Source organism: Magallana gigas, chromosome 6, assembly GCF_963853765.1.
Source record: "Magallana gigas chromosome 6, xbMagGiga1.1, whole genome shotgun sequence".
Classification (NCBI taxonomy): Eukaryota; Metazoa; Mollusca; class Bivalvia; order Ostreida; family Ostreidae; genus Magallana; species Magallana gigas.
This window is the reverse complement of record NC_088858.1, coordinates 19840004-19858387: the sequence shown is the minus strand read 5'-3', so window position 1 is coordinate 19858387 and position 18384 is coordinate 19840004. Positions and strand designations below refer to the sequence as shown.

Below are 18384 nucleotides of genomic sequence, written 5' to 3'. Positions count from 1 at the left end.
AATGCATGACCAATCTGTGTGTTGGCCTGATTAAATGCATCAATCAGATTTGAATGTTTAACTTACTTATTTAAAAATCAACATTGTGTTACAAATTTACAAATTGAAAAAAACATCTTTAGTTTTTCCTCACTGGTACTTGTTATGATGAAGTGTAAATGAGTAGGGTTCATAAATATCATTAACTTTCTCACTGTTGCTATTTCTTATCTTGAAATTCTCCAAGAACCTATTCTCGCCACTTGTTAAATTGTAACATTTCATCAGAGACATAAATTATGTCTCTGGTTTCATTGCAATGGCAAGAATTGTTCTTAGACCAGTACTTTTTTAACCTCAAAGATGGCAGCCATCGGACAGCAGTTCTCAAAGTGTGGATTATACTAATATCATTGTATGGTCATTGTCAAGATCATCATCGGCCGTTTTCAGCCAATTAATAGTAGAACCATTTTAACAAGAGCTTGGACTTTTGGTTGTTTGTGTCAAACAACAACGTGATATTTGCCTGTCTATTTCATTGTAGGCCACTCAGAAATCAACAAAATTTGTTTGGCTTTTCAGCTAAGACTATGCAATCGGTGCATATTTCACTCGAAACCAGCCTCATTTTTAACTTGTTTTGACGCAAGAAATACAGTAGACGGTAACGTCCTACTGAAAGTCCGAGGCCTTGTTAAAATAGTTCTAAACCTCACAAAATATGATTTTTATTTGATTAGTAATATGATCTATTTTTAAAATCCAATTTCTTTAAGAGGGCTGACTGGTTGTTGCCAAGGCTATATTTACCTCCTGTAACGAAGAGCTTTGTATAAAAATATAGGAAAATGTTAAAATTTTAAAGCTAAAATATTTGGGATTTTTAGGGCCCCGCTCTGCGGGCGCCCTATAGTGATCAGCCTGTCCTTCGGAGAACTTTTGTTTTTACTGTAAATGATGTTATATTTTTAAATATCATACTTAACAGTTTAAGCAGATCTAGCTGATAAAAAAAATATTTGTTTACTACTCAGTTTCCTTAAAGATTAAACCAGATAAAAATATGTTGGCTGAATGTATTGGTCCTTATCAAATCAATAAAAAATTGTTTTACGTAAGCAAACTTCACTTATACACCATTTATTTGTTTATAAGATGATCAAATCAAAAGTCAAAGATCTGAAAGTATTTAAATCAAGTATTTAAAGCAAACTAGGTAGAGGCAAGAGTGCGTTCAAAGATAGTGAATACCCATTAAAAAGTTAATAAATAGGAGAGTAGACGAGCGCGCAATGTATCGACATGCAATAGTTGTCAGGAAATGGAGCAACAATTGGGGTCCTTCAGACCTCTCAGTTCTGTGTCACGTGGTGAAAAACCTTCCGTCGCTCGGGATCTAACTATTTCGAACGCCTCTCCCTCGCTTACATTTGGATGGTCTCTCATGTAGTCTTCTTTATCCTTTTCCAGTATTCTCGTTGCCTTTTCGTAGTATTTATGAGTATAATACTCTTTTCCTTGCCACTCATTTTCCTTGATTAGTTTAGTAAGAATATCATCAAACTTTCTCACACACTCGAAAGGAATGTTTTTCGGATCATCTCCGAAGATGACATGTCTGCTATTGCATTTGACGTTTAATTTAACAATTTCAGGAGCCTCGCACATCATTTTACCTAACTCATTCTCATCATTTTCTAATTTGGAAATGACAAGAATCATATATTTATACGCACTTTGTCCCAATAGATCATCAAGCTTTTTAAGCATCTGCAGGTCTTCCTTTGTGATCCTCTCAGCAGCCGACAGAACCAAGACAATGGCGTGGAAACCTGGGGACGTACAGTACAAGCATCGCCTGATGTCCTCCTCCACGTTCACGGTCGTCTGCAGTTCTTCTGGCGAGTTTACACCCGGTGTGTCGTAGATTCGATACAGAAACCCGTCTCTAGCGGCTGATCCATATTTGCATTGCCTTGTCACTGATGACCAACAACGTTTGCTTTCGAACTTCGTTTTGCCCAATATGCCGTTCCCGCTGTGGCTTTTGCCTGCTCCAAGTTTTCCAATGAGAACTAGAGCAAAGCTCGTTGCAAAGCAACGAGTGGGTCTTCCGTTAATGTCGGAAGTAAAGCTGGAAGTTCCTGTAAGAAGCAGAGCTCTTAAACCAACAACAAGAGTAACTTAAATAAAAAGATGAAAAAATCGAATTATTCCTGGTACGACTAAACAAAATCCGAATGATTTTAAGTACGAATTAACAAAAACCTTTTTTGATTTCAAGAACGACTTAATAAAAAAAATCCGAATGTGTTCAAGTACGACTTGGCAATTATTTTTGATACGAGTTAATTTAACTTTTAACTTTATGCTATTTTTTAAACCAAGAACGTGGAATCAAAATTTCCGGAAAAATCAATTTTTAAACCCCAATATCTCTGTAATACATCATCCAATTCAAAAACGGTTTTCGGTGTTAGATTCAGCTTATTTAGCTCTACAAAATACATATACGTTTTTTATTTGATCAAAAAATTCAAATTTTCGAAAAATTTGATTTACTTCCGGTTTTGACCGGAAGTGACAGATTTTCATTTCCAGCCTTATTACAGAGGCAAAACGATACTATGTACGAATTAACAATTACCTTAACGATTCTAAGAACGACTTAACAAAAAAATAATTCCGAAGGTGTCAAAGTACTTAACAAAATTCGAATTATTTTTGGTACGAGTTTGAACTTCACGCTATTTTTGAAACCAAAAACGCAGAATCAAAATTTCTGAAAAATCAATTTTTAAACCCCGATATCTGTTATGCATCGTCCGATTTAAAAACGGATTTTAGTTTTGTACTCATGAAAATTACTGTAGGTTACATATGTTTAATTTTTAATATTGAAAAACAATGAAAAACTAAAAGAAGACGCACATCGGCCACATCGCTCACCTGAGGAACAATAGGTATGATAAAATCAGCTTAATGGAGTCACAATGCAAACTACCTGGACAATGTACAATAATACATGTAGATCCTGTATAAACAAAATCCATTCCCCCCTAAATATTCTTATGTTTATAATCATTAGTTCCTTTTCTAAAAGGATGATTTTATATTGATTTTATAGTCATATCGCATATTGAGTATTGCAGTTCTCAAAAAGATCCTTAACAATAGTTTATATATGAGATATAAATCTACATCAAACTCTGAACCTTCTTGTGAGGCCAAAGAACTGTCCTGGGGCCAAAGTCTTAACAATCATTTTTTTTTTTTTTTTTTTTAATAATGATTTTATTTGAAATTACATACAAATTGCTTGAGGTAATACCTCCGCAGAGGCCCTCTTTGTATACCTTACCTGGGGTGCCAGGGGCCCCCTGGATCGGTAACTATGTAGCAAAAAAAAAAATGAGGATACCTTATACATTTATATTTTTACAAAGTAAAGTTAATAAAGTGAAGTAATATAATTACAATCATAGTCGCTCATACACATATCTAACTTAATAGTGCGAATTTATCATTTTTTTTTTCCTTATGTAAAGATTTATCGAAAAAACACTATATATATATATATATATATATATATATGAAAACAATTCTAAGTCATAATTTAAATACAATTTACGAATAAACATGTAATAGGAATTGACAATTGTGAATATAGAGAATATAAAATGCGGCACTATGCGGTAGGACTTGCTTCTACAGTCACAGTTCTTTTTGTCCTATACCGAATAAAAGTACGAGAGCCTGGTCGCCCTCTAGTTCATTATATTCTATTACTAATAATACAACATTATTGTTATTACCATTTCATATTTTACAATTTACAGCATTTCAGAAAGAGTTCTAAGTATACAGTAATCAAAATTGACAGTTTGTGCTTGCTGATTTACAAGGAAAAAGCTTGCAAGCGATGACCTTAAAAATAAAATTAGGCCTTCATTTGTGACATTGTCTTCTATCAGTTTACATTTCATTTTGTATTTAAAAATTTTACATGCAATGAAGGATATTACATTGTTTAAAACTACATTGCTTTGGTTTCCGTTATAAATGAAACCCAAAACAAGATGTTTCCAAGCAATATTAATTTTAAGTATAGCAGAAACCTTTTTCCAGATGTTTTTTACAAGTATACAGTCGAAAACCATATGTTTTGTATTTTCAATTTCTCGACAATACGTACAAAATTTATCAATATTTTTATTCCATTTGCTAAGGTATAGATTATTTGGCAACAGATTGTGCAATAATTTAAAATTAAATTCAGCAATGCTTTTATCATTAATTTTTACAATTTTTTCATCATATATTTTTCGCCAACACAATGAGTTTATGTCGCTAAATTCATTTTTCCATTTACTCTCCATGATAGGTTTTTTGGATTTGTCATCAAGTAGTATTTTATAGAAGAAGCCAGATTTCGTTTTACCGATATCTTTTATTTCTCCTTGTAATTTAAAATGAAATTCATTTTTGATATTTATATATCTCCTCCTGCTTGTATCATTATGTATTTTAGAGTGAAAAATGTTTTTTAGTGTTAGATATTCACAAAGATAATTTCTTTTCGATTTTAATATAGTAGCTATTTCATTGAGCGATTTAAAACCATTATCATTCACAAGGTCTTTCACATAATGAAAGCCGCTTTCGAACCAGTTCTGAAAATATAAAACTTTTCCCTTGTATTTAAAGTTTACGTTAAACCAAATATTCTGCCGTAATATTTCTTCCACAGTATCAATGCTTTTTGGAGTTTTGCATTCATTAAATGCAGTAAATACCTCTTTGTAGAATTGTGGAAGTCCTTTCAGACTATTAAAATCAGAAGTGTTTGTTACATTTGATTCTAGAATATATTCGATTTTCATCTTATGATTTGCTAAACATGCATTTAAAAATTTACTTAAATTACTCTTATTTTGTGTAAGTTTTGAAATCCAAGCTGCTTTAGTAGCTTTAATTTTGATTTCTGGGTCAATTATTCCTATACCCCCCTCTTTTATCTCACGAATTAATGTGTGCCTTTTGATGCGTTCACGATTGCCCCATAAAAAAGAAAAAATTAGTTTATTTAATTTTTTAAAGTAATCATTTCCCGGATTTTCTAAAACCGTTGCAGTGAAAATGATTTTTGATAGAATAATCGAGTTTACAATTTGACATTTACCGAAGATAGTAAGCTTTCGACATCTCCACGAATCCAGTATCTTTTCAAATTCCTTTAATTTACATATCCAATTTTTTTCGTTACATATATTTTTGTTTAGTCCAACATATATACCTAAGCATTTTAAAGTATCTTTATTTATTCTTACTTGATATACGTGTGTTTGGCGATCTAATCTTTCTCTAAGAGGTCCTAAAATGATGCATTCCGTTTTAGTCATATTTAAATTTGTGCCTGACATTTTGCCAAATTTTTTTAAAATGTTTAGCGCATTTTCCAATGAAAATTGATCTTCCAATGTAAATGTACTATCATCAGCATGTTGTATACATTTAATTTCTTTTTCTAACGAACTAATTTTGAACCCTTTTATATCTCCACAATTCTGTATTTTTAGATTCAATATTTCCATTACGAATAAAAATAATAAGGCTGATACTGGACAACCCTGTCTTATTCCACGTTCCATTCTACATTTCCGTGACAGCCAGCCATTATTTTTTACATAAAAACATGGGTTTTTATAAAGTATTTGTATCCATTTTATAAAGTTCGGCCCGAAATTGAATTTTTGTAGTGTTTTAAATAGGAAGTTCCATTCAACCGAATCGAAGGCTTTTTGAAAATCAGCGAAAAGTAATATGCCATCTTTGTTATTATTTTCACAGTACTCTAGAATATCTAATATAAGTCTAGAATTATTACCTATAAATCTACCTTTGATATACCCTGTTTGGTTTTCATTTATTATATTATCCATTACTTTTTGTAGTCTTTTAGCAAAGACACAAGCTATGATCTTGTAATCTATATTAGTTAAACTGATCGGTCTGTAGTTTTCTATTTTTTCTAGAGAACCCTTTTTATAAATAAGTGATAAAATTGAGCATTTTTGTGTTGTGGAAAGTTCACATTCTTCGAAAGAATGCTTCAGAGCATTGTAAAAATATGTTTTTAAGTGTTTCCAAAACATTTTATAAAATTCTACTGGTATACCGTCATTGCCTGGAGATTTATTTTGTTTCATATTGTAAACTGCCTCGGCACATTCTTTTAAAGTGGGAAAAATTTCAATTATTTCTTTTTCTTTATCTGATATTTTGTTTTCAGGATTTATTTCACTTAAGTAGTTTTCAATATGCGCATCTGGGACGCGTCTGCTCGAATAGAGATCATCATAAAATATGTATAGTTGTTTCAAGATTTCATCCGTTGTAGTGTATATATGTCCATTATTATCTACCTTATTGATTACATTATGAGATTGGTGTTTATTTTCAAGCCTAAGAAAGTAGGACGTATTTCTTTCCCCTTCATCGATCCACTTTGCTCTCGATCTGATCTGTGCGCCTTTCGCTTTATGTTTGTATAATTCGTCTAACTCGTTTTCTAATTCTCTCTTCTTTTTGACATTAATTTGTGCATAATCAGAACTTTCAATTTTTTCAATTTCCTTTTCAATCGATTGAATTTTATTTCTTATTGTTTTACCTTTTTGTTTACAAAAATTTATACTTAAATTTCTTATCTGTATCTTAATTAAATCCCATTTGATATGCGGATTGATCTCATTTTCTATTTCATCTGGTAGGTTGTTTAAAAAGTCATTCATTGTTTTAACATAATTTGCATCGTGTAAAACAGATACATTTAATTTCCAAAAGCCTTTTCCTCTTGTGTTACCCGATATTCTAAACTTAAAAACTATTGACAGGTGATCACTCAGTCTGCAATCATTCACATTGGGAGCTTTGCGTAAAAATATGTTCTCTGGAGTATAACAAAAGTGTTCGCTCGCTATTACATAATCTATTCGACTTTTTGGTGTCCCATTGCCATCACACCACGTTAGACCTTTTTTGTCGGATTTTAATTCCGACCACATATCATATAAATCAAATCTCTGTATTATTTCCCTGACTATTTTCCCACTTTTATCTTTTTCATTTTGTACGCTACAGTTAAAGTCACCAACAAATATTAAATTTTCTTCATTCATTGCATATAGTGATATCCATTTAGCAACCTTTTTAAAGAAGTTAATTCTTAGATTTTCTAAGTTTGGGGCGTATACATTTACTAAAGTAATAATATTGTTGTCATGTTCAATATTCATTAATAAAATTCGACTATCGGCAGATTTATGTAAATTTAGAGTTTTAAAGGCAAAATTTTTGTGAAAAAATATTGACACACCTTTACTATGTGAAGATTCAGAAAAATTATGAACAGCAGAACCATGCCATCTTAAATCATAAATACTCTGTTTTTTATCAACAAAATGCGTTTCTTGTAAGAAAATTATATCACATTTTTGACTGTTTAACCAATCATATAGAATAACCCTTTTATCATAACTATTTAACCCTCTACAGTTCAGAGATGAAAACTTAATACAAGCCATAGTCTACATGTTTATTTGCTGGATTTACTTGATTTTTTAACATACCCATCCAGGTCTTTCTGGTTGGCTTTGCTGGCGTTGTTAACTGTGGTTTTAACAATCATAAAGAATCATCAGGCTGATTAGTTTCTGAGAGGAAGATTTTTAAATATTTACTCTATATATTCCTATGTTGAACTTTGACCCCCCCCCCCCCCCCCACCCATTGTGGCCCAAACATATCCCCGGGGTCATGATTTTCACAACTTTGTATCTACACTACCTGAGGATGCTTCCACATAAGTTTCAGCTTTCATGGCTGATTAGTTTCTGAGGAAAAGATTTTTAAAGATTTTCTCTATATATTTCCATGTAAAAATCCATTCCCCTATTGTGACCCCACCATACTACCTGGGACTATGATTTGAACAAACTTGAATCTACACTACCTGAGGATGCTTCCACTTTAATTTGTGCTTTTCTGGCCTAATAGTTTCTGAGAAGAAGATTTTTGAAAGATTTTCTCTATTTATTCCTATGTAAAACTTGATCCCCCTCTTGTGGCCCCTCCCTACCCCCGGGGACCATGATTTGAACAAACTTGAATCAACACTACCTGAGGATGCCTCCACACAAGTTTAAGCTTTTCAGGCCGAATAGTTTTTGAGAAGAGGATTTTTGAAAAATACAAACAAATTTTCAATAATTCTCAATTATCTCCCCTTTACAGAGGGCGTGGCCCTTCATTTGAACAAACTTGAATCCCCTTCACCTAGTGGTGGTGCTTAGTCCCAAATTTGGTTGAAATCTGCCCAGTGGTTCTTGAGAAGAAGATGAAAATATGAAAAGTTTACAACAACGACAAATTGTGATCAGAAAAGCTCACTTGAGCCTTTGGCTCAGGTGAGCTAAAAACAAAATAAAGGAAACATAATTGCATACTTTTATTGAAAAACAAATTTTCACAGCTAAGAATTGTAAATTACTTTAAACAGCCATAATTTTGTTTGTTATAATTTCTTATCAAACACAAACCACAACAAGGCATGATGCTTTCCTAAAGTTCCATTACAGTAACTGTTCATGAATTATCCGATTTAATTTTTACTGGTAAATAGTCTGTAGAACAGATTAAGGAATATGCATGTGGGTAGAGGTGACAGGTTAACCTCAAGAGCTGAAAAGAATCAACAGGTAAAAACCATGTGGCCACCAATAGCTGAAATTAAAAAAATCAATAAGCTGCGTTAATACATGTACTGGTATAAAGTTTACATTAACATATGCATAGTATTTCTGAAAAAAATACACTGACCATGCAGTGTAATTAGTATGACATATCCAGATACGTGACATTAGATGGCACAGGACAGTTTTTTTGATACATTTCATAAGTAGCCTGGGGACATGTGTCTTCGGAACCCTGTAACTGGAATTTCCTCAGTTCCCATTCAGCACAAATACCTTTAATTCACTCTTTATAAGGCCAATCACCAATTTCTGAAGAAAATTACTAGTCAAAACCTGTAAAATTTTCTACATACTGGTTTTTATGAGATTTTGACCCTTCCATATTTTGCTAATTTTTCATGATTTTTCAGCTTTTTAGACCTCCCCCAGCCAATTCCCTGCAAAGGGTTGAACTTCCGTACAATGTGCATGTTGCACCATCACATTTTAGAAACTTACCAGTGTATAGTTTATAATGCCCCATCCACCTACTTTTCGTGTTTTTTACCCTCCCGTCTGTAACAGTCATAGCTGCAGGTTTCACATTTTACTTCTGAATCTCATGTACCTAACATATGGGGCCTATATATTGAATATCAATTTCAACAAGAGACATCCCTCTAAGTAATGATAATCATTAAAAATCATTTCATGAATTTTAGCAACACTCATAAGCCTTTAAGTACAGCAACTCTCAATTTTACAAAAATATTGACGGGTACTTTATCCGAAACTGTCCCTTGCTACCTTTAACTTACACTAACATTCTCTGAAAAGTCATCTTGTCTTAAACTTACAAAGCTTATGCTATTCTGAGAAAAAGTATACCTCATTTTGCCAATTCCATTAAGGATTAAGAAAAATATGGCCATTTAAGTGAACCCAGCATTTCCACTTTCCTCTATTTAACACAGATTCATAGGGCTCTCCATAAATAAAGCATCTTTACCTAATCTTATAGAGGTCAACTGTTGTTCAACCTCCCTAAATAAGAAACCTTATTCAAAACTACATACATATACATGATATTATCATGACAAAAGCATCACATCACTTAGAAATACCATTACAAGTATACCCTCCCCCTATTTTTTGATTTTCCTAAGAAGCATTAGTTTGAACACTTTAACCTAATATTATGAAACTTGTGGCAATTCCCCTAAGTCATTTCTCACACATATTTAAAAACAACCATCACTGATATTGAAAATTGATCTTTTCTTGGTAAATGGATGAAATGTAACATTTTTTTTTCACAAAAAGACATGCCGCCATACATGTGATTTCTTGTTTTCATGAAACAGTAAGCTTATAATCATATTTAGTGAGTATCTTATTTATTCTTGTTTCGAGTCTCCTTTTAACTTTGCTAAAATAGTAAGACCTACCAGTGTGATGTCTGCTCTTAATTAAAATGAAATTCAAACACAACCGGGTACCTGGGGACGGATGAGAATTCCATGATAAATGTTCATATTTATGTTTTTCCTACATTTTTGTACATACATACAATAAAAGGGTAAACATTTGTTGTTTCTTGATCATTTCGAAAGTAATTATTATAGCAGATGTTATTTCAAGGTCAAATGTACATTCCATAAACAATTTTACAAAGCTTTGGATTTTAGTTGCACAATGAAAAAATGAGGGATTGCACGATAATACATGCTCATTTTGAAATTTAAAGCATTGTTGATTTCTTTTCCTAGATAGAGATATGCACAAAATGATGTTGCTCTGTGAGGCTTTGCCAAGATTAAAAGCATGAGAGAGAGAGAGAGAGAGAGAGAGAGAGAGAGAGAGAGAGAGAGAGAGAGAGAGAGAGATCTGAGGCACATGTAGTAAAAATTATTACATACATTTGTCTTACTGTAAGAATTGTTTACAATGTAGATGTGTTCTGCATGTAAAGTTTACCTAAAATGAATCAATAAAATTCAATATATATTAAGGATAAACTAATCTCAAAGAATTTACAATGTTCTGTGAAATATTCAAATCTTGAGAAGAATGTTTTATAGATATCAGGGAACATTAACCTAAAATCTGAACTTAAAGTTCTTTTCATCTTGCACTCTGTTTTACATGCTCTTTCACAGGCGATAATCATATAACGGCGAGCCAGACAAAAGTTCTAATTTTATTTAGACTGAATATTTACCATGTCAAATATATTTATTTAATTAAGCACAAGCCTGTCTGAGTTCTTTAATTCATTAATTAAGTGGAGGTGATATGGTAAAGATCTGCTATTTTCAAATATTTAGGGTAAAGTTATCATCATGCAAACATGCACTCTAATCACAACATTCTACTCTTGTGTGCCTTTGGACCCCCACCCCTTTTAATTGCACTGTTTTACAGTGTGTGGTGTGTTGTGCAATACAAAATAAGACATACATATAAATAGAAATTCAAAAGAGTAGTGTGCAAAACATACACGTGAAAATACATTGGACAGATAATATCCCGAGATTTCTCCGACTCAAATGCCCGCTTTTATATTGTTACGCACGTCAAAAGCGGAGGTTAGAGTCAGAGGAATGTCGGATTAGATTGAAAAGTGCACAAACACTTTGAAAAGAAAAAGTCAATACGACATATCCTGTATTGAAACATACCTTTATAATCTGTCATACGTTAGTTGAGCTGAAATTTCCACTATCGCCGTCTTGCAGGCCATTCTTCTGACACACCGCTATCAGCTGTTGTTCGCAGTCAAAACATGGCGAGTTGACATGGTGAATCGTACGATAATTATTTCGATTAAAACTAATAAGACTAATAAAAACTAACAACGTAATTATCGACCGAATTAACGAAATTGTTTCAATAAACACTCTGATTAACTATATAAAAAAAGAGTTCGGTTTTATGACCTGTACGAAATCTTTTCAGCAGGAGTTACTTTAAGTGTGAATTTTGCACTATTTTTAAAACCAATAACGAGGAATCAACATTTCCGGAAAAATCAATATTTAAACCCCGATATCTCTGCAATGCAGTATCCGATTTTAAAACTAATTGAAGTTTTGTATTAAGCTTTGCAAACTATACAATATGCATATAATTTTATGTTTTTTATAAAGTTTTATGATCAGTACGAATTGTTACAGTAGAAGTTACTTTCAGTGTGAATTTTGCACTATTTTTGAAAACAAGAACGTGGCATCAAAATTTCCGGGAAAATCAGTTTTTAAACCCAGATATCTCTGTAATGCATCCTCCGAATTTTAAACGGTTTTCAGAATTAGATTCAGCTTAAAAAGCTCTACAAAATACGTATACGTTTTTTGTTTGATCAAAAAATTTATTTTTTCAAAAAAATTGATTCGCTTCCAGTTTCGACCGGAAGTGACAGATTTTTATTATATAGCTTCATTACAGAGGTAAATTGACCAAAACATAACCATTGAAAATTTCAAGCCTCTATCTTAAAGCGCTTTATAGAAAAGTCCCGGACAAAATGACTTTTTTAAAATTTTAAAAATGACGTCACGTCAAAACGGAAGCGACGTTGTCTTTAAAACTTTAACATCTTTGAGGGACGATAACTTGCTAAAATCTCTGGAAGTTTCATTGAAATCGGTTGAAAACTTTTTGAGTTATGAAGCAAAAAAGGAGTCAGAAAAAAAAGAAAAAGTATAATAATAATAAAAAGAAACCGAAGAAAAACAAAAGGGTCTTCCGTTGGAAAACGGAAGACCCTAATAATGCGTCTTTCCTTAAGTGCGATTGCCTGGGCTGTGGACCCTTGTTAAGAAGAAAATAACAAAGCATAAAACTTCATATATAGCATTGTGAAGAACATACAGAAAAATTGTGAAAGTGTTTCAATGAATTCTACCTTGAAGTTCTTCGATTCCTGCAGGCTTGTGAACTGCCTCAGCCATATTATCTAAAAATTCAAATATCAACATCAACACTGAAGAAATCATAACAAAAATTCATGACGAGAAGTTTTTTTATTGATTTGATAATGAAATTGCATAAAGTGTTTCCTAGGTTTTTTTTTTAAGGAAAATTTTACATATCTATGCCCAATTGTAGAAAGGATTATACATTTGTGTCGAATGCAATGCATCATCCCGGAAAGCTGAAGAATGGCCAGCAATGGGAACATTTCAACTTGTAACCATAATGCGACGTGCCTTTTTAATATACATTGCACAGGTACATTATTTCCATATCGGTTAATAACTACTTTTTTCGTATATATTAAGGACTTTGCTAATATGCGTTCAAACGACCGAAGAATATGAAAGTGGATGTTACTTATCAAAACGGATTTCCTATGCATGGAAACTACAGACTTATAGCATAATGTTATGTTGTGCATGACTTTGTCAAAAAGGATGTCGCTAATTGCCTTCGTTCAAGGTTATTGCAACATTTTTATTTTTTGATTTGATTGAGTCCGGAAATCTGGCAATGTTACTTTGAGATCATGATTACACTTGTGTAGCAATGGTAATTGAATAGCTGAAGTAAAAATGTTGCAATTGATTTTGTTGTAATATATACTAATTTTACAGATCGTGAAGTATTTTTAGATTAATGAGTATAGAGCATGACCTTCCCGCAATATTTAACAAAAAAAATGCGCTAAGGACATTTCCTTTTTTTATTTTGGCTTTTCCGTGTTTAATATTTTTTTTTTTATTGTTGATACACAATTTTTAGTTCTCCTACTCACCTGATATAAATTCCTATTGATAGAATCAAAAAGAGATGTTAATATAAAGAGTAAATTAAAAGACTATATCTTTGATGATTCAAATTAATTGATACATGTACAAGCTATGAAGGTAGCTACCACTGCATACACACTGTTTATGATGCTTTTCTTCCTCTACATCAGTCTTACTCATCAACGAAAGGAAACATTCGATTGGCACAAAAGTTTGGATCAGATAATGAAAAAGTTGATTATACTCGAATTGAATTGTATAATTTAAAGAATAAAATACTTTCTTTGATGATTCATTCGGGATATGAAGGTAGCGGCATTGCAGAAAAAATACATAACCCGCGTTAGCGGGTTATGTAAATTTTTTCTGCAATGATCGCTACCTTCACAACCCGCATGAATCATCAAAGAAAGCATTTTAATGTTTATATTAACATTTTTCTTTTAACTAATCAATGAATTGATTATGGAAAGTTAGTAAAATTCACTAACTTACTGTTAGTGTACATAAGTACAAATGTTAGCTAAAATAAACATCCGTCTCTTGTGAGACTTTGAGTCTGACATCATTATGGATATTTCGTGCAGTCCGTGATTTTTCTTAGGTTGCTGTAGGCTTCGAACAATTGATAAACAGGGCGTGTCAATTTTAGTACTGACAGTTTCTTGTCAGTTTCAGCCGCTGTATATTTCAACGGGGTGTGTAGATTTCAGTCTGGCTGTTTCTATAGAGCTAGGAATTAACTATAAATTTCCGTAAGAAATATAGGTAATAATACTTGGTAGATGTAAATATATTATATATTATGTTAGCGATTAAAAAGGCTTCCCTCCCTCTGTCCCTTCTTAATTGCAAACATTTTACTTACCTATATATACTAGTAATCAAACTACATGTATAATAAAATTAGGAAAGTGGTGTCTTGTATACTGAAAATCCCGGTAACGCGATTTTTGTAGCAGGGAGTAAAATTAAAACCAGAAAAAAAGCATAAACCCTCAACAAAAAAGTTACAAGTTTTGGGGGGGTTTTAAGTTAATTAAATCATATTAGAATGTAAAAATGATGGCATCAGTAAAGAAAACACCCCAAAAAATCGTTTTGTCATGTTAAGAGGAAATGTTATTATTAAACCATCTAGCCGTGGATAAGTACATGTATGTTGACAATATCTGGAAAAACCGTTGATTTTTTTAAAAAGTAACGAAGAGCATTACAAGTATAGCTGGAAACACGGCATCATATCGGCAGAGATGATTGTAATAAAATAAACCCAAAGTTATTATGTTTCTTGACTCATAACATGTTCTTAGTCTAGATTATTAGAAAGGTCGACACATTTCTTGGCCATATACCAGACAGTGTACATTTGCTTTATTTCGTTTAGATCACATGGCTGTATAATTAAAAGCGAAATAAATGCAATGATATGCCCCAAATATCTGCGATCAATCACAATCATTTTTGTGTTTAAATGTAAAAAAACTGCGATTATACGCAATAAAATATATATCTAAATGAAATGAATCAGCGTTGTAGACAGATAACAGAGTGATTACTATTAAATTGTAAATTTTACATGACAAACAACATGCAGTACTTAAAAAAACAAAATGGGCATAGCATGCAGTGATAATCTTAGATCAGAATAGAATACAATCGATAAAATTTTGCTTACTTTATTGACATCTGAAGACCGTACTATAACAAAACACTTGTTAAAACCAAACAATGCAGCGCATTTAGATTCCCGCTGAGTGTTTAAAACGAGCTGACGAAGTGTGTGTACGATGTACTAGTATACTTGTCGCCAGGATTTTCATGAGACTTCCTTAAAACTTACAATAATGACACCACGTTCAAAATGGCTGCGTAGTAAGTGTTAATGGTAAGATATTTTTTCAGCATTGTCTTTGATTAACCATCTTATTAATCAATATCACTTTAGGTAATATTTTGAGATAACGAATGTAACGGGCAAGATGGGTGAGTAAGTTGAATAAAAAATAGATTGACGATGTACTTGAGTTCACGCCATGTTTGATGAAACTCATGTAAGAAAAAGTAAGTTAATGTTTCGACCTTTCATGAAAGTAAAAACAAACTACGTATTAATAGTAAATGCAATAGTTGGATCATTTGAATTTGAAATTCAACCCAATGAGACACCGATTTTAATTTTTTGAAATTGAAACATAATCAATTTTTCTGTTGTCAGATATATCACCACTGAAAATATCATTTCAACAGGTCTACATTAATATTAGCGTTTGCAGTGTCTACATTGCAATGCCATGCATCATGGCTCAACTGTAGCTGCTATGAGTCTAGACCTGTGAAACATTCTAGTTTGTATCTTGAAAAAGACCCCATAATTTATAAAATTCATTTGAAGTATTGTCTTTTAATCTTATCGAACTTTTGTAAAATCTAAAATTTTCAACCTTACCAATTTTTAAAATCATGTCTGCATGTCGACTTATCGTGCATGTTTATGCTCTACTGTCAGTCCCCTTTTACGTTTTTATATAACAATTTTTCTGCCATTTACATTAATTATATTTCCAACCCGTTGTGCAATGGCACAATTGTTTATTACATCATAATTACTTGCAGTGTTTCCTTTAACATACTAGTTACTATCGTTCAAACTAGGCTGAATAATAAAATCAAATTACCAGATTATATTTTCTTCTTCCTTTGTCATATGAGATCTTGCAGCGTCTACAGTATGCTGAAATTTTCTTAACAATGATTCAATGCACAAGGAAATAAATGTTAATAATCGATTATGTAAACTCAGTTCTTACTTTATACTTATCAGAAATATAAGGAAATATTACAATTTTGTACTTGTGATATAGTTATACCACTTGCCGTGCTAAGCAAACAAAAGTCCCTCGAATCACGTTTCAACAATTAATGTAAATAGCTTGGCGGACATTTCCTTATGCATCTATGTATTTTCAGTAAGTTTTATAATTATATACAAATGTTTAGCTTTGAATAACTGATTCAATATTTTGCAGGTACAACCATGGAAATGTCCGAATTCCCAACCCAAAAGGATGTTCCAGTCTCTTTGGTTCTCGTTGTTGGTGGGATAGGGCAAGGTAAAAGTTCCTTCATCAATTCTGTTACGGAGAATAACGAATGCAAAGTAGGGGACACTTGGGGTGTCGATCAAACCATAACGAAAGAGGTCCAAGAAGTTGACTTGAAGCGAAAGGATGATATTATTACTTTCATTGATACACCCTCACTTAGGACGCTGAAATCTAGCCCTAAATTTCAAGACTTGAGCAAAACTGGATTCCATGCTATTGTTATTGTATGTTCCGTGAAGTCATATAAACCTGGATCTCCAGTGTTACAAGAAGTGAACAATTTGTTTGGAGACGATATTTATAGATATGCGTTGATTGTTCTAACTTTTGAGGACTACTTATCTGATTCAACTGTCGAGGAGTTTCTGAAAGCTAACACGGAATTGAAGGAATTCTCGAAGAAAACGGGAGATAAATGTATTGCTTTCAATAATTCACTAGAAAATGGGAGCGAAGAGGCCAGTGAACAGAGGAAACGCTTCTTTGTGTACCTTGACGCAATCCTCAGACAAAATGATGAGCAACCACTGCAAAGAAAAGGCGCATGCGCACAATGTTGTGTTCGACTTTGTTCGTGTTGTCGATTGTGTTTAACGTGGTGTAAACAAATCATAAATGGGGATAGGTAAGAACAAAGCGACACCGGAAACCATATACCCAGCTGAGCTTTCCCAGTGGATTTCTCTGATATTCCTCTTTGACATAACATAAACCGCATTAACGATAATAGCATTTTGGTGACTGATCTTTTACAAATAAAATATTTCATTGATAATTTTCTTAAACGACAACAGTCTGTTATCAAAATACTTCATGTTATAATATTTATATTCTGTATGATAAACGTCCAAACTTTGAACAGAATTGATCTGGTGCGTTTCCATCATATGACGCCATTCACATGTAATTAATCAACTTAGAAAACTTCTTATTACTTTTAAATAATGCAAGACATTTAGAAGAGAAATTAGTTTATAGCCAGTATATATTTTTGTGTGCAAAAATTCGCTATTTGGATGCTAAATTTTTATCTCAGAGAGGCATATTTGAAAGACTTAAGATCTATGTAACGGATAGTATCATACATGTATATGGATTTAAATACCGGAAATTTAGTTAAGAATACACGATTCTTTTCATAAAGCGATACATTTAATTTGTATAATATTTGTTTATGGTAGGATAAAAATATGCAATTGGCATGTCTAGCCATTATAAACAAATCGATTAGGTTAAACGGGTCAAAATCTGTTGGCAGGTTAACATATAATCTTCATAATTTTTTTAGTCTTACGCCCTTTATACTAATTTTTGACTGACCAGCGTTTAGAGTTCAGGGTATATTTTCTTCATGGGAACTATTGTTGCCATTATTGTGTACTTCGTCATCTTGTCTACAAGCAATTTTCTTTTTAAAAAAAAACAGATAAAAAAAATACACATTCGTTCGTAAAGGGATTATTGGGGGGGGGGGGTGCAAAAAAAAAAATAAATAAACATAATTAATTCACGATTGTTTTAAACACTCTAAATGAAGGAGACCAGCCCTAAAGAAAGTGAAACATCTTAAGCTTATTAAATAAGTTAAACTATTTATAGTATATGTATATTGAGATTATTTAAAGAACATCAGACCATATAAAGCTGTATTTCAACCTTTAATTACAATAAATTAAACTACTGTACAGTACACAAATATGCAACACTATACACAAGAATGAAATCTGACTAATTGTTTCGTCATCCCAGGGTTAGTCGCCAAGACCATAAAAAGAATTAAGTCAAAATGCAAAACACATATATACATGC

At 32.3% G+C, this 18384-nt stretch overlaps 1 protein-coding gene and 1 long non-coding RNA gene across 2 annotated transcripts; one reads left to right on the top strand and one right to left on the bottom strand.

The window, feature by feature from the left end:
• Positions 1–1106: 1106 nt before the first annotated feature.
• LOC105346933 (GTPase IMAP family member 4) lies at positions 1107–15948 on the bottom strand. Its single transcript, XM_066086998.1, has 4 exons — positions 15918–15948; positions 12625–12675; positions 12489–12530; positions 1107–2057 (listed from the first exon to the last, which is right to left on the bottom strand). The coding sequence occupies exons 1-4, from the start codon at positions 15931–15933 to the stop codon at positions 1297–1299; spliced, it is 870 nt and encodes a 289-aa protein (XP_065943070.1). The 5' UTR covers positions 15934–15948; the 3' UTR covers positions 1107–1296.
• Positions 15949–16352: 404 nt separating this feature from the next.
• On the top strand, positions 16353–17350 carry LOC117689005 (uncharacterized). Its single transcript, XR_004601366.2, has 2 exons — positions 16353–16392; positions 16498–17350. It is a non-coding gene; the product is annotated as an uncharacterized lncRNA (long non-coding RNA).
• The last annotated feature ends 1034 nt before the right edge of the window (positions 17351–18384 follow it).

What these genes read in the sequence shown, in the direction of transcription:
- LOC105346933 (XM_066086998.1), bottom strand. An exon ending in AGGAATCGAAGAACTTCAAG is followed by an intron (nt 12,531 to 12,624) that starts GTAGAATTCATT and finishes CTTCTTAACAAG; the next exon opens with GGTCCACAGCCCAGGCAATC. An exon ending in ACTTAAGGAAAGACGCATTA is followed by an intron (nt 2,058 to 12,488) that starts TTAGGGTCTTCC and finishes GCTTTGCTCTAG; the next exon opens with TTCTCATTGGAAAACTTGGA.